The following is an 18,670-nucleotide window of genomic DNA, read 5'->3' as shown; positions in this document are numbered from 1 at the left end:
CTCCCCTGGGAACCCCAAAAATCCCCAAATCTCCCTGGAGACCCCCAAAAATCCCTCAAACCCCCCCAAAAATCCCCAAATTCACCCTGAGAACCCCAAAAATCCCCCAAATCCCCCTTGAGACCCCCAAAAATCCCTCGAACCCCTCCAAAAATCCCCAAATCTCCCCTGGGAACCCCAAAAATCCCCAACCCCCCCCAAAAAAACCCCCAATTCCCCCCCGAGACCCCCAAAAATCCCCAAATCCACCCTGAGACCCCCAAAAATCCGGAGACACCCCCCCCCCCCCAAAATCCCCAAATCCCCCCTGGGAACCCCAAAAATCCCCAAATCTCCCCGGAGACCCCCAAAAATCCCTCAAACCCCCCAAAAATCCCCAAATTCACCCTGAGAACCCCAAAAATCCCCAAATCCCCCTGGAGACCCCCAAAAATCCTCGAACCCCCCCCAAAAATCCCCAAATCTCCCCTGGGAACCCCAAAAATCCCCAACCCCCCCCAAAAAAACCCCCAAATCCCCCCCGAGACCCCCAAAAATCCCAAATCCACCCTGAGACCCCCAAAAATCCGGAGACACCCCCCCCCCCCCCCAAATCCCCAAATCCCCCCTGGGAACCCCAAAAATCCCCAAATCCACCCTGAGACCCCCAAAAATCCCAAGACCCCCCCCCCAAAATCCCCAAATCCCCCCTGGGAACCCCAAAAATCCCCAAATCTCCCTGGAGACCCCCAAAAATCCCTCAAACCCCCCCAAAAATCCCCAAATCCACCCTGAGACCCCCAAAAATCTCTCAACCCCCCCCCCCAAAAATCCCCAAATCCCCCCTGGGATCCCCAAAAATCCCCAAATCCACCCTGAGAACCACAAAAATTCCCTACCCCCCCCAAAAAATCCTCAAATCTCCCCTGAGACCCCAAAAATCCCCAACCCCTCTCAAAAATCCCCAAATCCACCCCGAGACCCCCAAAATCCCAAGACCCCCCCCCCCCCCAATCCCTAAATCCCCCCTGGGACCCCAAAAATCCCCCAAACCCCCCAATTTCCCCCTCCCCAGACCCTTCCAACCCCTCCAAACCCCCCCAGAGACCCCCAAATCCCCCCAAAAAATCCCCCAACCCCCCCCAACTCCCCCCCAGAGCCCTCCCAGTTTCACCAGTGCCTCTCCCCGCCCAGAACTGGTGGAACTGGGAGCGGACCTGATGCTCTGTGGGGCCGACGACCTCGCCCTGGTGGAGGTGGGGGGGGCCCGGGGGGTTTTGGGGGTCTCTGGGGGGTTTGGGGTGAATTTTGGGGGTCCCTGATGGATTTTGGGGGTCTGGGGGGGAAGGTTGGGGTGAATTTGGGGCTCCCTGATGGATTTGGGGTGAATTTTGGGGCTCCCTGAGGGATTTTCGGGGTCTAGGAGGTTTTTGGGGTGAATTTTGGGGCTCCCTGATGGATTTTGGGGTGAATTTTGGGGCTGCCTGATGGATTTTGGGGCTCCCTGATGGATTTTGGGATGGATTTTGGGGCTCCCGATGGATTTTGGGGTGAATTTTGGGGCTCCCTGATGGATTTTGGGATGGATTTTGGGGCTCCTGATGGATTTGAGCCTGGGGGGTTTTTGGGGTGAATTTTGGGCCTCCACGATGGATTTTGGGGTGGATTTTGGGGCTCCCTGATGGATTTTGGGATGGATTTTGGGGCTCCCTGGTGGATTTGGGGCCTGGGCGGGTTTTTGAGGTGGATTTTGGGGCTCCCTGATGGATTTTGGGGTGGATTTTTGGGGGTCCCCGATGGATTTTGGGATGGATTTTGGGGCTCCCCGATGGATTTTGGGGCGAATTTTGGGGCTCCCCGATGGATTTTGGGGTGGATTTTGGGGGTCCTGATGGATTTTGGGATGGATTTTGGGGCTCCCCGATGGATTTTGGGGTGGATTTTGGGGGTCCCCGATGGATTTTGGGGCTCCCCGATGGATTTGGGGTGAATTTTGGGGCTCCCTGATGGATTTTGGGGTGGATTTTGGGGGTCCCCGATGGATTTTGGGGTGGATTTTGGGGCTCCCTGATGGATTTTGGGATGGATTTTGGGGCTCCCCGATGGATTTTGGGGTGGATTTTGGGGGTCCCCGATGGATTTTGGGTCTGGGGTCTCCCCCCTGCAGGGCACAGCCCCCCCCGAGCAGCAGCTCCAGTTCCTCCAGGACCTTCTGGACGCCGCCCCCCCTCGAGACCCCCCCCGAAACCAGGTCTGGCCCCCTCCCCTCCCTCCCCCCCAGCCCCAAATCCCTCCAAAACTCCCCAAATTCCCATTTTTTCCCCCCAAAAAAAGCCCCCCCGAAACCATGGAATTCCTGCTGGAGCTGCTGGAGACCCCCGAGGGTCGGGCGGCCCTGAGACCCCCGGACCCCCCCCCCAATTCCCGTGGAGGTCTCAGAGACCCCCCCCAGACCCAGGTGAGTTTTGGGGACCCTCGGGCTCCCCCCCACCCCAAAAATCCCCCCCTGACCCCCCTTTTTTTGCCCTCCCCCCCCCCCAGGAGACCCCTCCCCAAATTGGAGGCAGAATTGGGGGGGGTCCGGCGGGGCCTGGAGGAGCTGCGGGCCAAGGTGGGGCTGGGGGCTTGGGGGGGGGGGGTTGGGGGTGTTTTGGGGGGGCTTTTGGGGGGCTCTGGGTGGATTTGGGGTCTGTGGGGGAGTCTTGAGGGGATTTTGGGGTGGGGGGGGGTTTGAGGGGGGGTCTCTGCGTTCTGTAGAGGAATTTGGGGGGGTTTGGGGGCAATTTGGGGTCCATGGGGGGGGTCGATTGGCGTCAATTTTGGGGGTCCCCATGGGGGGGGGGGGGAGCAGCTCCAGGTGGGGCTGGGGTCTTTTGGGGGTGAATTTTGGGGAGGTTTTGGGGGTTCCCCCCAGTTTTGACCTTTTTGTCTCTCAGATCTCTGACTTGGAGGGGTCCCCCGCCCCTCCCCCCAGATTTGGGGGTCCTGGGGGGGGCTTTGGCTTCGTCGGCCGCAGCTTTTGGGGCTTCGGAGCTTCGGGACCCCCTGGAACCCCCCCCTGGGACCCCCCAAATCCACCCCTGCGGGTCCCGGGCCCCCCCGTGGAGAGGGGGCTGCGGGAGCTCGGGCAGGTGAGGGGGGGAGGGGGGGTCTGGGGCGGAATTTGGGGAGGGGGGCTCAGGATTTGGGGAGGGGGGTTTGGGGTTGATGAGTGGGATTTGGGGGGTTGGGAGGGGGGGATTTGGGGGGGTCCCAAACCCCTTGGTGGGGGGGTGGGGGGGTGTCACCCCCTCCCACGGGGGGAGGGCTGTGACCCCCAAGCCCCTCCCCCCCTCCCCAGGTTTTGGGGGCCGTGGCCGAGCTCGGGGCCAGCGCGGGGGAGGTGACGCGGCTGGGGGGGGTCACGGAGGCCATCGGTGAGTTTGGGGAGGGGGCACCCCAAAAACACCCCAAAAATTGCCCAAAACCCACTCCTAAAACACCCCAAGAACTGCCCAAAACCCACCCGTAAAACACCCCAAAAACTGCCCAAAACCCACTCCTGAAACACCCCAAAAACTGCCCAAAACCCACTCCTAAAACACCCCAAAAACTGCCCAAAACCCACTCCTGAAACACCCCAAAAATTGCCCCAAAACTCACTCCTAAAACACCCCAAAAACTGCCCAAAACCCACTCCTGAAACACCCCAAAAACTGCCCAAAACCCACCCGTAAAACACCCCAAAACTGCCCAAAACCCACCTGTAAAACACCCCAAAAACTGCTCTAAAACCACCTCTGAAGCACCCCAAAAACTGCCCCAAAGCCACCCAAAAACACCCCAAAAATTGCCCCAAAACCACCCCAAAAACTGCTCTAAAACCATCCCTAAACCACCCCAAAAACTGCCCAAAACCACCCTAAAAACTGCCCGAAAAAACACCGAAACCACCCCAAAACCACCCCTAAAGCACCCCAGAAACTGCTCCAAAACCACCCCAAAACCACCCCAAAACCACCCCAAAAACTGCCCCAAAACCGCCCCAAAACCACCCCAAAAAGACCCCGAAATCCCCCCAAAACCGCCCCAAAACTGCCCCAAAACCACCCCAAAAAGACCCCGAAATCCCCCCAAAACCTGCCCCAGAATCACCCAAAATTCCCCCAAATGACCCCAAACCCCCAAAACTTCCCCAAAATCCCCCCAAAATCACCTCAACCCCCCCCCCCAAAAAACTGCCCCAAAATTCCCCTAAATTCCCCCAAAATGACCCCAAAAAACCCCAAATCCCCCCAATTTGTGGGATTTTTTGGGGGGGGGAGGGGGATGTTCTGGGCTGGTTTTTGGGGTGGGGGGCGGCTCTTTTTGGGGGGTTTTAGGATTTTTTGGGGGTGCTGGGAACTTTGGGATTTTTTTAGGGGGTTCTTTTGGGGGGGGTGGGGAGTTTTAGGTTTTTTGGGGGGGGTTTAGGGTTTTTTAGGTTTTTTTTTATTTTTTAGGGGATTTTTTTAGGGTTTTACAGGGCAGGGGGGGCTCTTTTGGGGTTTTTTTTGGGGGGTGGGAATTTTGGGATTTTTTTTAGGGTTTTTTTGGGGGGGTGGGGAGTTTTTGGGGTTTTTTTAGGGTTTTTTAGGGTTTTTTTTTAGAGTTTTTTTAGGGCTTTTTGGGTGGGGGGGCTTTTTTGGGAGGTGGGAACTTTGGGATTTTTTTTAGGGTTTTTATGGGGGGGGTGGGGAGTTTTTGGGGTTTTTTTTAGGGTTTTTTTTGGGGGGTTTTTTTTTAGGGTTTTATGGGGTGGGGGGGCTCTTTTGGGGATTTTTGGGGGGGGGAATTTTGAGATTTTTTTAGGGTCTTTTGGGGGGGCCTCTTTTGGGGGGGGTGGGGAGTTTTTGGGGCTTTTTTAGGGCTTTTTTAGGGTTTTATGGGGTGGGGGGGGCTCTTTTGGGTTTTTTTTGGGGGGGGAGGAATTCTCTGGGATCAGCACCATTTTGGGATGGGGGGAGGGGTCCCTTTTAACCCCAAACCCCCCATTTTTTTCCCCAAATCCCCCCCCCCAGGACCCCAAATCCCCCCCCTCTCCCATCGCTTCCAGCCCCCCCCGGACTGAACCATTCCCGGTAAGTCCGGGGGGGGCGGGGGGGGAGAAGTTTTTCTTAGGGATTTTTTTTTTTTTTTTTTTTAGGGATTTTTGGGATTTTCGAGGGGGGGGGGTTCCCGTGGGACCTCCCAAATTCCTGGGATTTATTTTTGGGATCGGGGGGGGGGTGGGGCCGTGGCAGGGGGGGGGTCCACGAGGGTTTTCGGGCCCTATAAGGGCAGCGGATCCCGTGTTTATCCCAAACCCGCCGTGACTCAGCCCGAATTCCAACCCGGGGGGGTCCCGCCCCCCCCGATGACGTCACTGCCCCCCCTCGATGTCCCCAATGTGTCCCCCCCCCCCCCTTTTCCCAGCCCAAATTCCGGGCGGGATGAGATCATCGGGATGGGGCCGGGAGGGATTTTGGGGGGGATTTGGGGGATTTGAGGGGTGGGGGGGAGAAAAAAGGGGGGGAGGGGTTGGTGGAACCCCCCCATGGCCCCTCCCCCCTCGGGAAATTTGGGATTGGGGGGGGGAAATCTCTAAAAAAAAGGGGAGAAGTTCTAAAAATGGGGGGAAATCCCTAAAAAAAGGGGGAAATTCTAAAAAAGGGGGGAAATGCTAAAAAAAGGGGGGGAAATGCTAAAAAAAGGGGGGAAATTCTAAAAATGGGGGGAAATCCCTAAAAAAAGGGGGAAATTCTAAAAAAGGGGGGAAATCCTAAAACAAGGGGGGAAATTCTAAAAAAAGGGGGGGAAATCCTAAAAAAAGGGGGAAATTCTAAAAAAGGGGGGAAATCCTAAAAAAAGGGGGGAAATCCTAAAACAAGGGGGGAAATTCTAAAAAAAGGGGGGAATCCCTAAAAAAAAGGGGGAAATTCTAAAAGAAAGGAGAGAAATTCTGAAAAAAAAAGGGGAGGAATTCTAAAAAAGGGAGGGGGGGATCCGTCCCCAAAAAAGTCGTAAAAAAAGCAAAATTATTTCCCAAAAAAAGCCCTGGGAGAAGGAATGAATCCTAAAAGAAATGAGAGGGGCTAAAAAACCCCAAAAAAGAGGAAAATCCTTAAAAAATTGGGGGGAGGGGGGTAAAATCCTAAAAAATGGTGGGGGGAAGGTAAAAAATTCCTAAAAAAGGCGGAAAGTCCTTAAAAAAATTGGGGGGGGGGGGGGTAAAATCCTAAAAAATGGGGGGAAAGGCCTTAAAAAAATTGGGGGGGGGGGGGGAATAAATCCCCCAAAAATGGGGAAGGGGGGGGATCCTAAAAAAGGGGATTCTTTAATAAAAAAATCCTAAAAAAACGGGGGGAAAGGCCCCAACCCCCCCAAAACGCTGGGGAGGGAGGAAGGTCCCCAAAATGTCCCCAAATGTCACCAAAATGACCCCAAATGTTCTAAAATGTCCCAAATACCACCAAAATGTCCCCAAATGTCACCAAGGTGTCCCCGAGTGTCACCAAAATGTTGCCGAAATGTCCCCAAAAAGTCACCAAATGTCACCGAGAAGTCCCCAAATGTCCCAAAATGTCCCCAAAAGTCCCCGGGTGTCGCCAGGAGCCCCCCAGGTGTGAGCCAGGGCTGTCTTTGCAGGTGGGGCAGGAGCCGCTGGCCTCGGCTGTGCCACGGAGGGACAGAGCCGGCGAGGGGCCGGGGACACAGCTGGGCACAGCTGGGCACAGCTGGGCACACCTGGGGGCACCTGGGACAGCGTGGGACACACCTGGGACAGCGTGGGACACACCTGGGCACAGCTGGGCACACCTGGGGGCACCTGGGACATCGTGGGACACACCTGGGCACAGCTGGGCACACCTGGGACATCGTGGGACACATCTGGGACATCGTGGGACACATCTGGGCACACCTGGGGACACAGCTGGACACCCCTGTGTGTGTGACACACCTGCGCGTGCCACCTGTGCCAGCCCCGGGGTCGGACACGTGGCTGTGACAGCCCTGGGGACGTTGGGGAGGTGCCACCTGTGTGCCACCTGTGCCACCTGTGTGTCACCTGTGTGCCACCTGTGTGCCACCTGTGCCACCCCGCGCGTGGGACACAAGTGGCAGCGGCTCCGCCCCGTCCCTGCGCGTGTCCCCTGCACCTGCGGGGGTGGCACCGCCGGCCCTGAGTGTGTCACACCTGGCCCTGTGTCACACCTGGCCCTGTCACACCTGGCTCTGTCACACCTGGCTCTGTGTCACACCTGGCTCTGTGTCACACCTGGCCCTGAGTGTGTCACACCTGGCTCTGTGTCACACCTGGCCCTGTGTCACACCTGGCCCTGTGTCACACCTGGCTCTGTGCACGTCACGTGTGTCACACCTGGCTCTGTGTCACACCTGGCCCTGAGTGTGTCCCTGGGTGTCACCTGTGGCCCTGGGTGTGTCCCCAGGTGTGGCCCCCCCGTCCCTGAACACATCACGTGTGTCACACCTGGCTCTGTGTCACACCTGGCCCTGAGCGGGTCCCTGTGCCCCCCCCCGCTCCCTGCGTGTCCCCCCCCATCCCCGGTTCCATCACGGCTCCCTCGTGTCACCCGTGTGCTGTCGTTTGTGGGGGAGGGGGCGTGGCCCAGCTGTGGGTGTGGCATTGGGGGCGTGGCCAGGTGTGGGTGTGGCATTGGGGGTGTGGCCCAGGTGTGGGTGTGGCACTGGGGGCGTGTCCAGGTGTGGGTGTGGCATGGAGGGCGTGTCCTGGTGTGGGTGTGGCATTGAGGGCGTGTCCAGGTGTGGGTGTGGCATTGGGGGCATGGCCAGGTGTGGGCGTGGCATTGAGAACGTGCCCAGCTGTGGGTGTGGCACTGGGGGCGTGTCCAGGTGTGGGTGTGGCATTGGGGGCGTGGCCAGCTGTGGGCGTGGCATTGGGGGCGTGCCCAGGTGTGGGTGTGGCATTGGGGGCGTGGCCCAGGTGTGGGTGTGGCATTGGGGGCACGGCCAGCTGTGGGTGTGGCACTGGGGGCGTGCCCAGGTGTGGGTGTGGCACTGGGGGCATGGCCCAGGTGTGGGTGTGGCCCAGGTGTGGGTGTGGCACTGGGGGCGTGCCCAGGTGTGGGTGTGGCACTGGGGGCGTGCCCAGGTGTGGGTGTGGCACTGGGGGCGTGCTCAGGTGTGGGTGTGGCACTGGGGGCGTGCCCAGGTGTGGGTGTGGCACTGGGGGCGTGCCCAGGTGTGGGTGTGGCACTGGGGGTGGCCCGGGTGTGGCATTGGGGGCGTGGCCAGCTGTGGGTGTGGCATTGAGGGGGTGGCCCAGGTGTGGGTGTGGCCCAGGTGTGGGTGTGGCACTGGGGGTGGCCCGGGTGTGGCATTGGGGGCGTGGCCCAGCTGTGGGTGTGGCATTGGGGGCATGGCCAGGTGTGGGCGTGGCATTGAGAACGTGCCCAGCTGTGGGTGTGGCACTGGGGGCGTGCCCAGGTGTGGGTGTGGCCCAGGTGTGGGCGTGGCCCCGGGCCCACCCAAGGGGTGACACTGGGGATGGGCGTGGCCAGGTGAGGGTGCCCCAGGTGTGGGCGTGGCCCCGAGCACCGTTACCCCAGCCCTAATTAAGGCTCGTTAATGAATCCCTCCTTAATGAACCTGCGTTAAGGAGCCCCCGTTAATGAGCCCCCAAAATTCACCGGCAGAGCAGGTCCCCGTTAATGAGCCCCCCGTTAATGAGTCCCGAACAATGAACCCCGTTAATGAGCCCCCCATTAACGAACCCCTCATAATGACCCTGCCTTAATTAACCCCCCAGAATTCCCCCCATTAATGAGCCCCCCATTAATGAACCCCCCAATTGGCCACTCTGCTTTTAATTAGCGCTATCATGACCCCCCCCGGAACCCCCTCCCCCGAATAACGACTCTTTCCTTAATTAATCCCCCCGGAACCGCCCCCCCCGGTGACCCTTTCCTTAATTAACCCCCTAATTAACCCCCCACTCCCCCATTCCCCCTCCCCCCCCGTTATCGGGGCCCGTCCGGAGCTTCCGGGGCCGCCCCGACTTCCTGAGGCCGGAACGGGGGGGGGGGGCACCCTATAGGGGCCTGGGAGACCCTATAGAACCCCAGAGAGTGCCGGGACACCCTATAGGGGCCTGGGAGACCCTATAGGACCCCATAGGACCCCAGAGAGTGCCGGGACACCCTATAGGGGCCTGGGAGACCCTATAGGACCCCAGAGAGTGCCGGGACACCCTATAGGGGCCTGGGAGACCCTATAGGACCCCATAGGACCCCAGAGAGTGCCGGGACACCCTATAGGGGCTTGGGAGACCCCATAGAACCCCAGAGAGTGCCGGGACATCCTATAGGGGCCTGGGAGACCCCATAGGACCCTGTGGGACCCTATAGAACCCCATGAGACCCTATAGAGCCCTGTGGTGCTTTTGAGACCCTATAGAATCCTGTGAGACCCTATAAAGCCCTATGGGGCCGGGGAGACCCTATAGAACCCCATAGAACCCCATAGAGCTCTGGAGACCCCATAGGGCCCTATAGGAAGCCAGGACACCGTCCAGGGCCCCGTGAGACCCTATAGAGCCCTATAGGACCCTTAAAACCTATAGGGTCCAGTGACGCTCTGTAGGATCCTATGGCACCCTATAGGGCCCTGTGACACCCCATAGAGCCCCAGGGGTCCCTCCTGCCCTATAGAGCCCCATAGGGCCCTGTGACACCCCATAGGGCCCCATAGAGCCCTAGAGGGCCCCTGACACCCCATAGGGCCCCATAGGGCCCTGGAGCACCCCATAGAGCCCCATAGGGTCCCTGACACCCCATAGAGCCCCATAGGGCTCCTGACACCCCATAGAGCCCCATAGGGTCCCTGACACCCCATAGAGCCCCATAGGGCCCTGTGACACCCCATAGAGCCCCATAGGGTCCTGGAGCACCCCATAGGGCCCCATAGGGCCCTGGAGCACCCCATAGAGCCCCATAGGGCCCTGTGACACCCCATAGAGCCCCATAGGGCCCTGGAGCACCCCATAGAGCCCCATAGGGTCCCTGACACCCCATAGGGCCCCATAGGGCCCTGTGACACCCCATAGAGCCCCATAGGGCCCTGTGACACCCCATAGGGCCCCAGAGGGCTCTGTGCTGCCCCACAGGACCCTGTGACACCCTATGGGACCCCAGGACACCCCACGGGACCCCCACCCTACAGATCCCCTCTTGCGCCCCACAGAGCCCCCTATAGAACCCCCCCTATAGAACCCCCCCTATAGAACCCCCCCTATAGAACCCCCTATAGAACCTACAGAGCCCCCACCCCACCCTCTGGGGTCCCCCTAAATCTCCCCTCACCCCACGTCCCCCCCACCCCATAGGGGGCCCCCCTCCCCCTCCCTGTGGGGTCCCCATCAATCCCCCCCCCCTTCCTCCGAGACCCCCCCGGACCCTCCCCAAATCCCCCCCCCCCCCCCTTTAAGGGGTCCCCGTGACCCCCAGAAATCCCCCCCGAGCCCCTCCCGGTCCCCCCCGGTCCCCCGGAGCCCCTCCCGAGCCCCCCCCGGTCCCTCCCGGTCCCCCCCGGGCCCCCCCCGGGGCGGGGCTCGCTCCGCTCGTTACCAATTAAGGCTCCGCGCGCGCCGCGCGAGCCCCCGGTACCGGCACCGCCAGGGCGCGGGGCCACCGGCACCCCAGGAGCGCCGGGACCACCCCGGGACCACCAGCGGGACCACCGGCACCCCCCCCCGGGACCACCGGCACCCCCCCCCGGGACCACCGGGACCGGCACCGCCACCGCGCGGGGCCACCGGGACCCCCCCAGGACCACCGGGACCACCAACATCCCCCTGGGACCACCGGGATCCCCCCCGGGACCACCGGCACCCACTCCCGAGCCCCCCCCCCCCCCCCCCCCCGGTAGCGGCCACCCATCCCCGGGACCGGCACCGGGACCGGCCGAACCCAGCCCGGGACCACCGGGACCGCCAGGTAAGGAGCCCCCGGCAGCGGCACCCCCGGGACCCCCCCCGAGCCCGGGCTCGCGGGGGCTGGGGGGGGCTTTGGGTGGGTGGGGGGCACGAGGGGCACCCCGAGTTTTGGGGGGGGCGGGGGGAGAAACGACCCCAAAATGGGGCTGGGACCCCAAAATGGGGCTGGGACCCCAAAATGGGGCTGGGGAACCCCAAAACGGGGCTGGGGACCCTCTGTGAGGGGCTGAGACCCCAAAATGGGGCTGGGGGACCCCGGAATTTGGGGAGGGCTGGGGGGAGGGACCGAGCCGGGGGTGTCCCCAAATTGGGGGGAGCCCCCAAAGTGCGGGGGGTCCCGGCTGGGGGGGGGGGCGGGGGTTTGGGGACCCCTCGGTGGGGGGAGGGGGGGTCAGAGGGTCCCTCCTGTGGGGGGGGTCCCTCATTCTGGGGGTCCCTCGGGGTGGCTGCCCTGGGAGACCCCACAGAGCCCCAGAGGGACCTGGGAGACCCCATAGAGCCCTATAGGGGCCTGGGAGACCCTATAGAACCCCCTGAGACCCCATAGAGCCCTATAGGGGCCTGGGAGCCCCTATAGAACCCCCTGAGACCCTATAGAACCCTATAGGGACCTGGGAGCCCCCATAGAGCCCGTGAGCCCCTGTAGAACCCTATAGGGACCTGGGAGACCCTATAGAACCCCGTGAGCCCCTATAGAACCCTATAGGGACCTGGGAGCCCCCATAGAGCCCGTGAGACCCTATGGAACCCTATAGGGACCTGGGAGACCCTATAGAACCCCGTGAGCCCCTATAGAGCCCTATAGGGACCTGGGAGCCCCCATAGAGCCCGTGAGCCCCTATAGAACCCTATAGGGACCTGGGAGCCCCTATAGAACCCCGTGAGCCCCTATAGAACCCTATAGGGACCTGGGAGCCCCCATAGAGCCCGTGAGCCCCTATAGAACCCTATAGGGACCTGGGAGCCCCCATAGAGCCCGTGAGCCCCTATAGAACCCTATAGGGACCTGGGAGACCCTATAGAACCCCGTGAGCCCCTATAGAACCCTATAGGGACCTGGGAGCCCCTATAGAACCCCGTGAGCCCCTATAGAACCCTATAGGGACCTGGGAGACCCTATAGAACCCCGTGAGCCCCTGTAGAACCCTATAGGGACCTGGGAGCCCCCATAGAGCCTGTGAGACCCTATAGAACCCTATAGAACCCCGTGAGCCCCTATAGAACCCCGTGAGCCCCTATAGAACCCTATAGGGACCTGGGAGCCCCTATAGAACCCTGTAGGGACCTGGGAGCCCCTATAGAACCCCGTGAGCCCCTATAGAACCCTATAGGGACCTGGGAGACCCTATAGAACCCCGTGAGCCCCTATAGAACCCTATAGGGACCTGGGAGCCCCCATAGAGCCCGTGAGCCCCTATAGAACCTTATAGGGACCTGGGAGCCCCTATAGAACCTCGTGAGCCCCTATAGAACCCTATAGGGACCTGGGAGCCCCTATAGAACCCCGTGAGCCCCTATAGAACCTTATAGGGACCTGGGAGACCCTATAGAACCCCGTGAGCCCCTATAGAGCGCCATAGGCACCCATGACATCCCAGAGGACCCCACAACACACTATAGAGCCCTGTGAGACCCTATAGAGCCCTATAGGGACCCATGGCAGCACCCCATAGAACCTTGTGAGACCCCATAGGACCCCAGGGGTCCCTCTTGCCCCAAAGAGTCTCAGAAGGCCCTGGGAGACCCTATAGGACCCCACAACACCCTATAGGACCCCAGGGGTCCCTCCTGCCCCATAGGACCCCATAGGGCCCCCACAACACCCCATAGGACCCCAGGGGTCCCTCCTGTCCCATTGAGCTCTATAGGGCCCTGGAGCACCCCATAGGGCCCTGGAGCACCCTATAGAGCCCCATAGGGCCCTGTGGCACCCCATAGGGCCCTGTGACACCCCATAGAGCCCCATAGGGCCCCTGACACCCCATAGGGCCCCTGACACCCCATAGAGCCCCATAGGGTCCTGGAGCACCCCATAGAGCCCCATAGGGCCCTGTGACACCCCATAGGGCCCCATAGGGCCCTGGAGCACCCCGTAGAGCCCCATAGGGCCCTGTGACACCCCATAGGGTCCTGTGGCACCCCATAGAGCCCCATAGGGCCCTGGAGCACCCTATAGAGCCCCATAGGGCCCCTGACACCCCACAGGACCCTGTGACACCCTGTGGGACCCCAGGACACCCCACAGCCCCTCCCCCATGGGGTCCCCCGTTATTGGGGTCCCTCCCCGGGGCGCTCCCTCACTCCGGGGGTCCCTCATTTTGGGGCTCCCCCAGTATTTTGGGGCTCCCCCTCATTTTGGGGCTCCCCCAATATTTTGCGGCGCCCCCATTCTGGGCTGCCTCACTTTGGGGTCCCTCGTTTTGGAGCTCCCCTCATTATCGGGGTCCCTCCCGATGGGGTCTCCCCTCATTATTGGGGTCCCTCATTACGGGCTCCCCTCCCTGTGGGCTCCTCGTTATTGGGGCTTCCCCAATATTTTGGGGCTCCCCCAGTTTTGGGCTCCCCCATTTTGGGGCTCCCCCAGACGAGAATTCCCAGAGGCTCCCCCCATCCTCGGGGGTCTCCCCCTCTCCCTCCCCACGGGACTCCCCCATTCCGACCTCCCCCCATCCTCGGGGGTCTCCCCCTCTCCTCTCCCCCATCCTCGGGGGTCTCCCCATCTCCTTCCCCCCATCCTCGGGGGTCTCCCCCTCTCCCTCCCCCATCCTCGGGGGTCTCCCCATCTCCTTCCCCCCATCCTCGGGGGTCTCCCCCTCTCCTCTCCCCCATCCTCGGGGGTCTCCCCATCTCCTTCCCCCCATCCTCGGGGGTCTCCCCATCTCCCTCCCCCCCTCCTCAGGGGTCTCCCCCTCTCCCTCTCCCCCATCCTCGGGGGTCTCCCCCTCTCCCTCCCCACGGGACTCCCCCATTCCGACCTCCCCCCATCCTCAGGGGTCTCCCCATCTCCCTCCCCCCCTCCTCAGGGGTCTCCCCCTCTCACCGCCCCTCCCCCTGTCCCCGCAGCCTCCCCGCCCCCCGCGCCGCCCTCCGCCCGCCCCGCGCCCCCTCCCCACGCCATGAGCGCGGCGGGCGGGCGGGGCCGCGCCCCGGAGCCGAGCGCGGAGCCCGGAGCCGCGGCCGAGATGCCGGCGACCGAGAAGGACCTGGCGGAGGACGCGCCCTGGAAGCGGATCCAGCAGAACACCTTCACCCGCTGGTGCAACGAGCACCTCAAATGCGTCCAGAAGCGCGTGGGCAACCTGCAGACGGACCTGGGCGACGGGCTGCGGCTGATCGCGCTGCTCGAGGTGCTCAGCCAGAAGCAGATGGGCCGCAAGTACAACGCGCGCCCCACCTTCCGCCAGATGCAGCTCGAGAACGTCTCGGTGGCGCTGGAGTTCCTCGAGAGGGAGAACATCAAGCTCGTGTCCATCGGTGAGCCGTGATTTTGGGGCTGGGGGCGTCGCGCCACCACCGCCGCCCCCTCCCCCCTCCCCCGGCCACCCCTTCCTGTCTGTCCGCGGGGTTTGGGGAGGGGGGTGGGGAAGGGGAGCGGAGCGGTTCGCGGTGCTGGGGAGAGTCTGAGGAATTGGGGAGGGGGCGTGCGACCACCGCCCGTGGGGGGTGGGGGGAGTTGGGTTTTTTTTAGGGGGGAATTGGGGTTTTTTTTTGGGGGGGGGGAGGGAGGGGAAAGGGGATCGGAGCGGTTGGTGTTGGCGGATCGTCTCCGAGAAGGGCTCGGAAATTGGGGAGGGGGCGTGCGACCACCGCCTGGGAGAAGAGTGGGGAGCGGCGAGGGCGGTGGGGGGGGCGGGGGGAGTTGGGGTTTTTGGGGAGAAAGGAGAGCGGGCTGGGTTCCGTCGGTGGAGAGGAGGTGGAAAGACCTCAGAACGGCCCTAGAAATTGGGGAGGGGTCGTGCGACCACCCCCCGGCAAAGTTTGGGGAGGGGGGATTGAGAGAGGAAAGGGTGGAGGAGGAGGGGAGAGTTGGGGAGAGTCGGAATTTGGGGGAAAAAAAGGGAATCGGAGCGGTTCGTGCCGCCCAAAAGGCGCTGGAGTCGGCTCTGAGAGGGGCTCGGGAATTGGGGAGGGGGCGTGCGACCACCGCCCCAAAAAAGAGCGTGGGGTTTGGGGCGGAGCGCGAGTTCCGGAGCGTTGAAGTTTTGGGGGAAAAAAAAAAGGAAATGGAAGCGGTTTGTGTCGGTGGGGAGGGGGCGAAAAGCCCCTCAAGAGGGTGTTAGGAATTGGGGAGGGGGCGTGCGACCACCCCCCAAAAAAGTCCGGGGGGTGCGGGGCGTGATGGGGGGGGCAGTGGGAGTTCCGGAGTTTCGGGGCAAAAGGAGATCGGAGGAGTTTGTGTTGATGAAAAAGTGCGGAATTCCCCCCAAAAGGGGCTCGGAAATTGGGGAGGGGGCTTCGGGAAGACCCCCGGACAGCAGAAATTTGGGGAGGGGGCTTCGGGAAGACCCCCGGACAGCAGAAATTTGGGGAGGGGTCCGCTGGGAGACCCCCGGCCTGCAGAGAAAGGGGAGGGGTCCCTGAGAGGGGAAGGGCGGAGCGGTTCGTGGTGGTGAAAAAACGGCGGATTCGCCCCAAAATGGGCTCGGAAATTGGGGAGGGGGCTCCTGGAGGAGCCCAGAGTTGGGGGCGGCCCGTTGGGGGACCCCAAAAAATGGGGGGGGGTCCGCTGGGAGACCCCCAGACCCCAAAAATTGGGGAGGGGTCCGTGAGAGGGGAAAGATCAAACTGGTTTTAATGGTGAGGAGGGGGCGGGACCCCCAAAAAGGGTCCCAGAAATTGGGGGGGGGCGGCCTGGATGACCCCAAAAATTGGGGGGGGGCTCCGGAACGACCCCAAAAATGGGGGGGGGTCCGCTGGGAGACCCCCGGACCCCAAAAATGAGGAGGGGTCTCCAGGAAGGGGAGCATCAAACTGGTCCCAACTGGAGAACGGGGAGACCCCCCCCAAAAAGACCCCAGGAATTAGGGAGGGGTCTTTGGGGGGACCCCAAAATTGGGGGGGGGTCCTGGAGAGGGCGAACCCCCCTTGATAATTGGGGAGGGTCCCGGGGGGCGCAGGGACCCCCCCCAAATAAAGCCCCGGAGTGATAAGGGGGGTCCTGGACCCCTCCCCTTTATGGGACCCCCCCCAAGAATATTTGGGGGACCCCCCCCAAATTTAGGGCGGAGCTTTGGGGACCCCCCCCAAAATCCCCCCCTGGGGGGGTCCAGGAGACCCCTCCCCACGCCGGGGGGGCTCCCCCCTTTTCGCAGGGCCCTGTTTGGGGCCCCCCCCTCAATTTGCGACCCCTCCCCAATTTAGGACACCCCCTCCCCCCCCCCCCAATTCGGGCGACCCCAAAATTGAAGGGGGGGGGGAGGGTCCGACCCCTCCTCCCACCGCAGGAATTTGGGGAGGGGGCGCCGCTCGCGGGGCTCGGGGGGGTCCCGGGGGGGTCTCGGGGGGTCCCGGGGCTTTTGGGGGGGGGTCTGGGGGGAGGGGGGGTCGCGGGGGGCGGGGCTGGGGGCGGGGCCTCGGCGGTGGCCGAGCCCTTATAAGGCCAAAAAATGCTGGAGCGGGGGGGGAGGGGCCGCGGCCCATCCCCCACCCCGGCCACGCCCCTCCCCCTCCCCCCCAAAATCCGCCCCCACCCCCCCCCCCCCAACCCCCCCCAAAGCGCGGGGCGGGGCCGGGGCGCGGCCCCTCCCCCCAAAACCCGCGCGAGGGGGGCGGGGAGCGGGGGGGACCCCCCGAGACCCCCCGAGAGGCCGAAGGGGATTTGGGGACACCCGGGAGGGACTCGGGGGCGCGGCCGGGACCCCAAAAACCCCGCACGGGACCCCAAACCCGTACCGGCAGCTGGGACCCGGCCCCGACACCCCCAAACCCCAAAAGGGACCTGGGGTTACCCCAAAAACCGCGCGGGGGGGGGGGTGGGGCCGCGCCCCGAAACCCCAAAACCCCAAAACCAGTAACGGGAACTGGGAACCAGCGCTGAGAACCCGAAACCGCTCGTGGGGTGTGGGGACACGCCCGAGACCCCAAAAACCCCAACGGGGACTCGGGGACACTCCCGGACACCCCGAAAGCGCTGGTGGGGACTTCAGCCCCGCCCTGACACCCCAAAAACTGTTACGGGACTGGGGACCCACCCCGAGACCCCAAAAACCCCAACGGGGACTGGGGACCCACCCCGAGACCCCAAAAACCCCAACGGGGACTGGGGGACCCACCCGAGACCCCAAAGCCCCAGAAGGGAACTGGGGACCGACCTGGACACCCCGAAACCCCAAAAGGGGACTTGGAGACCCCCTGTGACACCCCAGGAGGGACTTGAGGACCCTCCCAGACAGCCCTAAAAGCCCCGCAGGGATTTGGGGACGCGCCCGAGACCCCAAAAAAAGCCCAAAGGGGCCCCGATGTCTCCAATGCCCTCCTGAGTGCCCCCATTGTCCCTGGCACCCCTGTTCCCCCCGGGTCCCCAATGTCCCCAAAGACCCCAAACACCCCCAAAGACCCCAAACACCCCCAAACGTCCCAACACCCCAAAGACCCCAAACACCCCCAAACGTCCCCGGTGTCCCCAAACACCGCAAACACCCCCAACACCCCAAAGTTCCCAATATCCCAAACACCCCCGGTGTCCCCAATACCCCAAACACCCCCAAACACCCCCAAATACCCCGAATGCCCCCAATACCCCAAATGCCCCCAAAACCCCAAACACCCCAAACGCCCCCAAAACTCAAAATGCCCCCAACGCCCCCAAATGCCCCCAGTACCCCAAACGCCCCCAAATGCCCCCAAAACCCCAAATGCCCCCCAACGCCCCCAAAACCCCAAACGCCCCCAAAACCCCAAATGCCCCCAGTACCCCCAATGCCCCCGTGTCCCCCCTCCGACAGCAGAGCCAGCGGGGACGGGAGCCTGGGGCTGCTCCTGCCCTGTTCCATCGCCAGTGCCCCCAGTGCCCCCAGTGCCCCCAGTGCCCCCGTGTCCCCATTTCCCCCACTGTGCCCATGTCCCCCAGTGCCCCCAACGCCCCCATGTGCCCCCCCAGTACCCTCAGTGCCCGTCCCAGTACCCATCCCAGTGCCCCCAACGCCTTGTGTCCCCATTTCCCTCACTGTCCCCAGTTTCCCCAGTGTCCCCCAGTGCCCATTCCAGTGCCCATCCCAACGCCCCGTGTGCTCATCCCAGTACCCCCAGTGCCCCCCCAACACCCCGTGTGCCCATCCCAGTGCCCCCAGTGCCCCCCCAACACCCCGTGTGCCCATCCCAGTGCCCCCCAGTGCCCATCCCAGTGCCCATCCCAGTACCCCCAGTGCCCATCCCAACGCCCCGTGTGCCCATCCCAGTGCTCCCAGTGCCCCCCCAACACCCCGTGTGCCCATCCCAGTGCCCATCCCAGTGCCCATCCCAGTGCCCCCCAGTGCCCATCCCAACGCCCCGTGTGCCCATCCCAGTACCCCCAGTGCCCCCAACACCCCGTGTGCCCATCCCAGTGCCCATCCCAGTACCCCCAGTGCCCATCCCACCCCGTGTGCCCATCCCAGTACCCCCAGTGCCCCCCCCAACACCCCGTGTGCCCATCCCAGTACCCCCAGTGCCCATCCCAGTACCCCCAGTGCCCCCCCCAACACCCCGTGTGCTCATCCCAGTGCCCCCAGTGCCCATCCC

General features: G+C 62.8%; 1 protein-coding gene and 1 long non-coding RNA gene across 2 annotated transcripts in view; both read left to right on the top strand.

Annotated features, from left to right (window-relative positions):
- The first annotated feature begins 3,015 nt into the window (after nucleotides 1–3,015).
- Nucleotides 3,016–7,438, top strand: LOC309584415. Its single transcript, XR_014227234.1, has 4 exons — nucleotides 3,016–3,110; nucleotides 3,320–3,395; nucleotides 5,019–5,078; nucleotides 6,625–7,438. It is a non-coding gene; the product is annotated as an uncharacterized lncRNA (long non-coding RNA).
- Nucleotides 7,439–10,909: 3,471 nt separating this feature from the next.
- Nucleotides 10,910–18,670, top strand: part of FLNA (filamin A) — a 114,792-nt gene continuing 107,031 nt past the window's right edge. The window contains exons 1-2 of the mRNA XM_082300400.1: nucleotides 10,910–10,952; nucleotides 14,015–14,425. Coding sequence (XP_082156526.1) covers nucleotides 14,068–14,425 — 358 coding nt within the window. The 5' untranslated portion in view covers nucleotides 10,910–10,952; nucleotides 14,015–14,067. The remainder of the gene's footprint in view (nucleotides 10,953–14,014; nucleotides 14,426–18,670) is intronic.

The sequence above is a fragment of the Coloeus monedula genome (assembly GCF_965178545.1).
Source record: "Coloeus monedula genome assembly, chromosome: 39".
Lineage (NCBI taxonomy): Eukaryota > Metazoa > Chordata > Aves > Passeriformes > Corvidae > Coloeus > Coloeus monedula.
This window is presented reverse-complemented; position numbering and strand designations above follow the sequence as displayed.